Here is a 10202-nt window from a genome sequence, read left to right as displayed (position 1 = left end):
CTGCCCTTTGGGCTTAGCAGCAGCTGGATGGAAGGGAGGAGGAGAGAGAGAGGGAGCAGGCATAAGTGAGACCTACAGCTCCCTGTACTAAGTGGCTCCAAGTATTGAGTGGGAACAGACGTGCCAGCACCTGGTTACATTCAAAATTTAGGTTTGACAAAAAATTGCGGAAATATAGTGCAACATAAAAATTGCAACTAGCTATTCTTTCATTCTACAGGTTCTCTGCTTTATATATAATATTTTGGGGTATTAGGTCATTTTTTGTCTCAAAATGCACATTATAACATGAAAAGAATTGTAAATGTAAATTGTTTTGTATGTTTTACTAGGAGAAAACAATAACTGGGTTAGAAGAAACCTGTCATGTCTAATAAAAATTCACAACTAAGCAGGCTGAATGAGGTAAAGCCCAGATGAATTTTCAGTTTAAATCTTAATACATTTCAAATGCATCAACTATGTGGGGTTTCATTGTGTTAAGGGAGGGAATGATCTGGCATCTGAATTTTAAGGGGGCATATCTGGGGGCTTAATATGCAAAAGGTTGCTGACCTGGGGTCTGCATGTTAAGGGAGCTTATCTGGGGTCTGAATATCTTACGAGGGACTGATCTGGGTTTGGAATATGTTAAGGGGGGTGATCTGGGGTCTGCATATGTTAAGGAATCTGACCAGTGGTCTGATAATGTTAATGGGGCTTATTTGGAGCAAGAATATGCCAACAGGATTTATCTGGGGCCAGGATACGTTAATGGAGTTTATCTTGGTTCTGCATGTAAAGGGGGCTGATCAGAGGTCTGAATATGTTAAGGGAACTAATCTGGGGATTGAATAGAATAGGGGGATTGCATGAGTCTGCTTTACATGAGCCTGTGATTTTCTGTTATTTTGTGAGTGTATTTTTATGAATTTTATTAATATTTCATAAATGTTACAGCTCTATGGGAAACCTTCTCCTCTCTTTGAGCACACATCAGTCCAAGTACTTTAAAGGGTGCACACATCTTGAGCCTGTGAGATCCTGGGTGCCTATAAGCAGAAGATTTCTTATGTACAGCGCATCCAGAAAGTATTCACAGTGCTTAACTTTTGCCACATTTTGTTATGTTACAGCCTTATTCCAAAATGGATTCAATTCATTTTTCCCCTTAACATTCTACAAACAATACCTCTTAATGACAACATGAAAGAAGTTCATTTTGAAATCTTTGCAATTTATTAAAAATAAAAAACAAAAAAACCCATGTACATAAGTATTCACAGCTCTTGCCATGACACTCAAAATTGAGCTCTGGTGCATCCTGTTCCCACTGATCATCCTTGAGATCAGGGGCGTATTTGCCGCGAGGCAAACAAGGTGTTTGCCTAGGGCGGCACATTTTAGGGGGGTGGCACGGCGGCGGCTCCGCCGCCCCCCCCCCTTTCCCACAGAAGGGATACTTAGTACATGGGCGGGCTGCTGTGTCTTACTTGGGTCCGCGACTCCATGTCCCAGTCCCACGTCAATCCGGTCCACGAAGTGCTGCTGGAGGAGGGGTAAAGAGGTTATCCGGTGTCTTCATTTCCCTGGATTGCGATGTGTGAGCGGGATGACATGCCGCCCCTGTCATCTGGCCACACCCCCAGGATCACTCAACAGCCTAAGGCAGCTTGTCCCTCCCTCTGCAAGCTCTGCCTCCTTGCCGGTGATTAGCCGCCTAAATTGTAGCTCAGGAAAGGCACACAGGTGGCCAATCACCAGCGAGAAGGTGGAGCTTGGAGAGGAGGAGCCGAGCGGCAGCGCAATGATCAAAGAAGGTCTAGTGAGGGAGCAGCCGAAGTGAGTGAAGAGAGTGGCCGGAGAAGGAAGACAGCTGACCGGTAAGTGTCTGTCCCGTGCAGATGGTGCTGCTGCAGCCAGGTATGCTGGCTGTAGATGGGAGAGAGAGGGAGTGAGCCCAGGCTGGAGCAGGGGTCAGCAAGGTAAGTATCATTGGTGTCAGCAGGAGGAATAGTGCCCCATCATTGGTGTCACTGATACCAATGATGGGGCACTATTCCTCCCACTGACTCCAATGATGGGGTGCTATTTCCCCCCCCCCACTGACACCAACAATGGGTCACTATTTCTCCCCCCACTCACACCAACGATGGGTCACTATTCCTCACCCCACTGACACCAACAATGGAGCACTATTCCTCCCTTCACTGACACCAACGATGGGGCACTATTCCTCCCTTCACTGACATCAATGATTATTATTATACAGTATTTATAAAGCGCCAATAGTTCGTTCAGCGCTGTACATTACAAAGGGGGACGGAACATGTGACAGAACAATAACAATATAATGCAAAACATGAGGGGATCGAGGGCCCTGCTCTTTCGAGCTTACAATCTAGGAGGGAGGGGACAACAATGATGGGGCACCATCGTTTGTGTCAGTGGGAGGATTAGTGCCCCATCATTGGTGTCAGTGGGAGGAATAGTGCCTCATCATTGGTGTCAGTGGGAGGAATAGTGCCCCATCATTGGCGTCAGTGGGAGGAATAGTGCCCCATCATTGGTGTCAGTGTTGGAGGAATAGTGCCCCATCATTGGTGTCAGTGTGGAAGTAATAGTACCCCATCGTTGGTGTCAGTGGGAGGAATAGTGCCCCATCATTAGTGCCAGTGTGGGAGGAATAGTGCCCCATCATTGTTGTCAGTGGGAGGAATAGTGTCCCATAATTAGTGCCAGTGTGGGAGGAATAGTGCCCCATCACTGGTGTCAGTGTGGAAGTAATTGCACCCCATCATTGGTGTCAGTGGGAGGAATAGTGCCCCATTGTTGGTGTCAGTGGGAGGAATAGTGCCCCATCATTGATGTCAGTGGGAGGAATAGAGCCCATCGTTGTCAGTGGGTGGAGCTCTAATAGGAAGAGGTGGAGCCTAAATAGGAAGGGGTTGGTGTTACAGATGAAGGGGTGGATCTTAAACAGGAAGGGGTGGGACAAATTTAGATGCGGGTTGGGTGTCCGATTTTAGTCTTGCCTAGGGCAGCACAAAACCAAAATACACCACTGCTTGAGATGTTTCCACAACTTGATTGGACATGATTAGGAAAGGCATAAACATGTCTATTTAAGGTCCCACAGTTAGCAGGGCATGTCAGAGCACAAACCAAGCCAAGAAGTCCAAGGAATTGTCCGTAGACCTCCGAGACAGGATTGTATCAAGGCACTGATCTGGGGAAGGGTACAGAAAAACTTCTGCAACTTTGAAGGTCCCAATAAGCACAGTGGCCTCAATCATCTGTAAATGGAAGAAGTTTGAAACCACCAAGAATCTTCTTGAGCGGGTCGCCCAGCCAAAATGAGCGCTCGAGAGAGAAGGGCCTTAGCAAGGGAGGTAACCAAGCCCCCAATGGTCACTCTGAAAGAGCTCCAGTGTTTCTCTGTGGAGAGAGAACCTTCAAGAAGAGCAACCATCTCTGCAGCACTCCACCAATCAGGCCTGTATGGTAGAGTGGCCACATGGAAGCCACTCCTCAGTAAAAGGCAAATGGCAGCCTGCTTGGACTCTCAGACCATAGAAACAAAACTCTCTGGTTTGATGAAACAAAGATTGAACTCTTTGGCCTGAATGCCAAGCATCATGTTTGGAGGAAACCAGGCACCACTCCCCACCTGGCCAATACCATCCCTACAGTGAAGCATGGTGGTGGTAGCACCATGCTGTGGAGATGTTTTTCAGCGGCAGGAACTGGGAGACTAGTCAGGATCGAAGGAAAGATGAATGCAGCAATGTACAGAGACATCCTTGATGAACACCTGCTCCAGAGCACTCTGGACCTTAGACTGGGGCGACGGTTCATCTTTCAACAGAACAACGACCCTAAGCACACAGCCCTCATAACAAAGGTGTGGCTACGGCTAACTCTGTGAATATCCTGGAGTGGCTCAGACTTGAACCCGATTGAACATCTCTAGAGAGAATTGAAAATGGCTGTGCACCGACGCTCCCCAACCAACCTGATGGAGCTTGAGAGGCACTGCAAAGAAGAATGGGAGAAATTGCCCAAAAATAGGTGTGCCAAGCTTGTAGCATCATACGCAAAACGACTTGAGGCTGTAATTGGTGCTAAACGTTCTTCAACAAAGTATTGAGCAAAGGCTGGGAATACTTATGTACATGTGGTTTTTTTCATTTTTTATTTTTAATAAATTGCAAAGATTTCAAAACAAACTTCTTTCACGTTGTCATTATTGGGTATTGGTTGTAGAATGTTGAGGAAAAAATGAATTTAATCCATTTTGGAAGAAGGCTGTAACATAACAAAATGTGTCAAAAGTTAAGCACTGTGAATAGTTTCTGGATGTAGTGTATGCTGGTTCTACATATATTGGTCATAAATCACTGGTCACACCGCTGCGATTTAAAATCACACGATTTGTGTGCAATTTCAGAAGACTTTATTGCTACTTGTGAAGATCAATGATTTCTTGCAATTGGCAGTGCAATTTCCATTATATTCTATGTATGTGAAATCGCAACAAAACTGCAGAAATAGTAATGCAAGAACTACTTTAGAAATCGCATTGCAGCAAATTGCAAACGTTAAGACGCTGACATTCACCAGATGCGATCTCAATTCCCATATCACACTGGTATGTCCGGGCACTAAGGTGAGCGTGCACACCTGATGGTGAAGGAGCACAGTGGTGTAGTATATTGAAGATTCATGGGTGTCATATTAATTGAAGGTCTACCTATCCTTTTTGAGAAGTGGGATTATCTTATACACTTGGATCCAACACATAGGGATGGGCTCACTGTCTTTGGATTTTTTTTTAACTATATGATCTGTATATTTATCTTCTACTTATTCTAGTACACCTTTTGTTTTTACTTGCATGTGTGTTAGTAGGACAGCATGTTGGTATTTATATGTCTTTGATTTACGTATACATACATATGCTTTATATAGTAGGGTAGCACTGTGTTGATATACATACTTTTGCATACCTTGTATTAGTGATTATATTGTGTCACATTGTCATACTGTGCTAGTAGGGCAGCAAGTTGTTTATGTTTTATTTATGCCTTATAGATCCTGGTGGCACTGTGTTGATATATTTATTTTACATAATTTTATATCTTCTATCACATTTTTATTGGGGAAGGTATTAGCAATCCAGCATTGTTTTCATTCATTTTTGACATTTTTTTTTCGATGTGGGAATACATTTGGGTGTGTGCTCAGCTTAAATTGGCAATTCTTATCATTTAGATATTTTTTGAGATTAAATTCTTTTTTCTCAGGCTCACATCATTGCTTGTCCCAGCTTGATACTCTACACTAGTGGTCTCCAAACTGCAGCCCTTTGCTTGCTTTTATCTGTCCCTTGGGGCACTATTTCTCCCACTGATACCAACAATAGGGAATTATTCTTCCTACTAACATCAGTGATGGGGTATTATTCTTCCTACTGACATCAGTGATGGGGCACTATTTCTTCCATTGACACCAATGATGGCTCACTATTCTTCCCACTCATACCAATGATGGAGCACTATTCCTCTCACTGACACCAATGATGGAGCACTATTCCTCTCACTGACACCAATGATGGGGCACTATTCCTTCCCTTTATACCAACAATGGGGCATTATTTTTCTCACTAATGCCAATGATGGGGCATTATTTACTCCCATTAATGCAAGGGCACTTTCTACTTACAGTGGCCACAGTCCAGCCTCCTCAAAGTCTGACAGACAGTAAACTGGCCCTTTTTGTTTAGAAGCTCATGCTCTACACCATACAAATAAGACCATGTGAGCCACACACCCATTCTAGTCCCAAAAAAAAAACCTTTATTTAGACCACCTGGATTTCTTGCACAAAGCTTAGCACACCTTCCTTAGAGAGGAACTGGACCTCACCAGTTTTGTGATTATGTACTTCAAACTGCGGTGAACTGTCCAAAGCCTTTTTGCCCACTATAATTATATATGGATAGCCCATTATATGGGCTTCCCTTAACCTTTTTCCTATAGTCAAATGGTCCCGATTATCTAGAACTACCTCATCTCTCAAATGATGGACTGAACATAAAACGTCATAGAGCTTATCTGCTACTGGTAATGCTGCAATCTCTTTGCTTCCTTTTTTGGGGAAAATTAAACAGATCTGATATGGGGCAATTAGACCCGGCCAGTGAACATCCTCCTCAGTGGAAAGGACTTCTATAGATACTGCCAAAAGTCTTGATATGCCAACGCCATAACATCCCATTTGTGCAATGGTGGGTTTGCTCTGTGAATCATAACAGACTGCATTAAACATAAGTGAGTATTTGGTTCCCAGGTAGAATGTGTGCCTAATCTCAATGCCTTTGCTCTCCACCAATTTTCCTGAACATACCGGACAGTCCTCCTCCTCGACTTTCAATGTCTCCACATTTGCTGCAAAGTCACAACTTCCACACAACATTAACCTGTCTTCGCCAATGCTGGCAGGTAGGTGGAATCCATGTGTATCTGCCTGTACTTTCACATACTGTAGGCCAAGAGTGTGGAAAATCTTGCAGTAAGCGTTGCACATGTTGTTGTACGTTTGGTAGGCAGCTTCTTCAGTCATGTCAAACGTATACAGTTGTGTTCAAAATAATAGCAGTCAGACATCACTAACCAGATCAATCACTGTTTTTGGTAGAAATGATACTTCTACATGGCAAATAATTTACTAGCAGGTGTAGTAGACTAATAGAAATCCAACAGACCCAACAGTCATGACATGGATGCTGCTGATTCTGTGTAATTGAATCACTAATTGAAAGGGGCATGTTCAAAATAATAGCAAAATAATAGCAGTGTGGAGTTCTATTAGTGAGGTCATTCATTCTTTGAAAAACAGGTGGCAATTATTGCCCTTATTTAAAGAAGGAAGGCAGCAAATGTTGTACATGCTGGTTACAGTGCATTTCTCTCTGAAATTCTGAGGAAAATGGGTCGTTCCAGACATTGTTCAGAAGAACAGCGTACTTTGATTAAAAATTGATTGGAGAGGGGAAAACATATAAAAGAAGTGCAGAAAATGATAGGCTGCCCAGCTAAAATGATCGCAAATGCTTTAAAATGGCAACCAAAACCTGAAAGACGTGGAAGAAAGCAAAAAACTACCATTCGAATGGATAGAAGAATAGCCAAAATGGCAAGGACTCAGCCAACAATCAGCTCCAGGAAGATCAAAGAAGGTGTAAAGTTACCTGTGAGTACTGTTACAATTAGAAGACGCCTACGTGAAGCCAAGCTATCTGCAAGAAGCCCCCGCAAAATCCCACTGTTGAAAAAAAACACATGTGCTGAAGAGGTTACAATTTGCCAAAGAGCACATTGACTGGTCTAAAGAGAAATGGTGCAACATTTTGTGGACTGTAAGTAAGATTGTTCTTTTTGGGTCTAGTGGCCGGAGACAGTTTGTCAGACGACCCCCAAACACTGAATTCAAGCCACAGTACACTGTGAAGACAGTGAAGCATGGTTGCGCAAGCATCATGATATGGGCTTGTTTCTCATACTACGGTGTTGGGCCTATTTATCGCATACCAGGGATCATGGATCAGTTTGAATACATCAGAATACTTGAAGAGGTCATGCTGCCTTATGCTGAAGAGGAAATGCCCTTGAAATGGGTGTTCCAACAAGACAAGGACCCAAAACACACCAGTAAACGTGCAACATCTTGGTTCCAGACCAACAAGATTGACGTTATGGAGTGGCCAGCCCAATCCCCGGATCTTAAGCCATAGAAAACTTGTGGGGTGACATCAAAAATGCAGTTTCTGAGGCAAAACCAAGAAATAGAGAAGAACTGTGGAATGTAGTCCAATCATCCTGGGCTGGAATACCTGTTCACAGGTGCCAGAAGTTGGTTGACTCCATGCAACACAGATGTACAGCAGTTCTCAGAAACAGTGCCTACACAACTAAATATTCATTAAGTGATTCAAAGGAAAGCAAAATTTTCAAACATTTTTCAGTTTATATAGTGAATGTTTGAGTTTGTAAAAAAGAATACAAACACTGCTATTTTTTTGAACAGTCTAATATTCACTTTTCTTCCATTTTTTTAGAGGAACAACACAAATTTGATATATTTTTCTTCATGTTTTGATTTGGAATAGAATGTGTAGTGTTCCCAATGCATTTGTGTGTATGGAAATAAAAGCTATTAGAAGGATTTTGAGCTTTATTCACTTTTTTCAACACACTGCTATTATTTTGAACACAACTGTACATGTCCTTCATGTAAAACTCCCTGCCACGCAGCAAGCCAAAGCATGGCCTCTTCTCATCTCTAAATTTCCGAGTAATCTGGTAGAGCAGCAGAGGAAGCTGTTTTTGGCTAATGCCCCCTTCTGTGGCAACAAGTTGGGTAACAGACTCTTCATGTGTTGGCCCCAAGCAGTATTCCTGGTTGTGTCTGTCCATCAGACAGAACAGTTCCTTTGCAACTAAATCCCAGCGTCCACTTTGTCTCCAAAGTGCAGCAGAGCAAAGAGTGGTCATGTCCATCTTCTGTCCTCCAATCTCTTGCATGGCATGATCGACAAGGCGAATTAGCTTCTCCATGGCTCGTACTGTGTATGGCATGTAATGGAAACAGCCAGGGCTAGAGGGATGTATTAAGCCAGCTTTTGTCATGAGTCTTTGACTCCTGCTGGTGGGCTCATTGGATTTTTGCTGCAGTTCTGAAGAACTTTCTTTCCACAGATTTCCTGGATTATAAATCTTAGAGATTAAGTGGTGCCTTCTTTCACCCGCATTGTGGCAATAATATCTGCTGGCCACAAGGTGGGAAAATGATATTCTCAGCAGTCTCACCATTGTGGGTTCCCTGTGAAAGACAAGCATAACATTTAATTTTGCTATTTCTCAGCACAGTATACAATTCATGTTTTTGCAGCTACAAAGTTTACGCCTAAAATGTAAACTGAACTCCGAGAGCTAAACACCACAGTCCAAAAACATATACTGAACTTGCTTGCCTGCCGAAGGATGTGTAATTCTGCCCTATCTTTTGATCCAGGCATATATCAGAGCTAGTTCCTTAACTTCTGCTGCAGCAGCACTGCTTAAAGTGGTTTTAAACCTCAGAAATGAAACATGAACAAATCACATCCTTCTATAGTGTGTACTTGCCTCTGTCCAAAGCACTGAGTGTGATTCCTCTCTGTTGACTCGTTCCTCAGTTATTAGCAGTCACTTCTGACAGGTTTTCCCGACCCCAAGAGATACAAAAGTGATGGGGAGTAAAGCTTCGGCACACAGCCTGTGATTCATATCCTTAGCTCTGCATGTTTTCTGTGTGCTGTGTGAAGGGGGATGTGTCCCTTCCCTACAATCAGGATTCAGGGCTCTATTCACTGAGATCTGCAATGTGAGACTTCAGATCCCCACTGATAGCGCTGAGAAAAAAATTATTTAATCGGTGTGTTTTTAGAACAATCTACAGAAGAGAGGGCTGAAAATGAGCAAGTACAACTTGTGTAGGAGGATTGGTTTCATCTTGGTGTATCATCTGAGGTCAGTCACTTCATGGAAGGGTTTTCAACCGCTTTAATCATGAACATAATCCCTGCCTGCTGATTGGATAATGAAGGCACAGCAGCAGAATAATGATCTCACCTCTGTGTTCCTCTATAACATGTTCCCAAAGATGAACTTATCCTTTAACCTTAACCACTTCCTGTCTGGCCTATTGCAAAATGGCGATTGGGTGGGACTTTTGTCGATCTGGGTTGACATCTTCCCGAAACATGCCATGCGGGCACGATCTGTTAACGTGTGACAGATCACTGTGCTGGGCCGCTGCTGTTACCATGTGATTGCTGTGACCAATCACAGCAGATCACACGACAATTGTAAACAATCAATGGCTTTGATTTTGCGTGGGCACGATAGCCCATTCATTTGAATGGACTCCCGTGCCCCGGGACATGCAGGGAAGAAGTCCCTGCACTTCTTCGGAAACCGCAGCCCACACAGGAATCTCAGTTCCCAATGTCGTCGCAATTTCTAGTGCGGGCAGCGTGCCATTAGAATTAATTGCACCCGTCCGCGGGTCTGCATTCTTCTGTGTGGGTGATGCAGCTCCATGGATTTTTGTGTGGATCCGCAGCGGCACCACCCGCACATATGTGAACCAAGCCTTAAGGAAGAGATACCAGCAGAGGT

General features: G+C 43.5%; 1 protein-coding gene across 1 annotated transcript in view; it reads right to left on the bottom strand.

Annotated features, from left to right (window-relative positions):
- Positions 1-5814: 5814 nt before the first annotated feature.
- Positions 5815-10202, bottom strand: part of LOC149429321 (putative proline--tRNA ligase, mitochondrial) — a 38606-nt gene continuing 34218 nt past the window's right edge. Inside the window, exons 2-3 of the mRNA XM_089666544.1 lie at positions 8264-8862; positions 5815-6617 (exon numbers count right to left, since the gene is read on the bottom strand). Coding sequence (XP_089522670.1) covers positions 5842-6617; positions 8264-8852 — 1365 coding nt within the window. The 5' untranslated portion in view covers positions 8853-8862 and the 3' untranslated portion in view covers positions 5815-5841. The remainder of the gene's footprint in view (positions 6618-8263; positions 8863-10202) is intronic.

This window comes from Staurois parvus, unplaced genomic scaffold, assembly GCF_062004578.1.
Source record: "Staurois parvus isolate SC_StPar_1 unplaced genomic scaffold, SC_StPar_1.0 ptg002753l, whole genome shotgun sequence".
Lineage (NCBI taxonomy): Eukaryota > Metazoa > Chordata > Amphibia > Anura > Ranidae > Staurois > Staurois parvus.
Note: the sequence above shows the minus strand (reverse complement) of the source record. Positions and strands in the feature narration are given on the sequence as shown.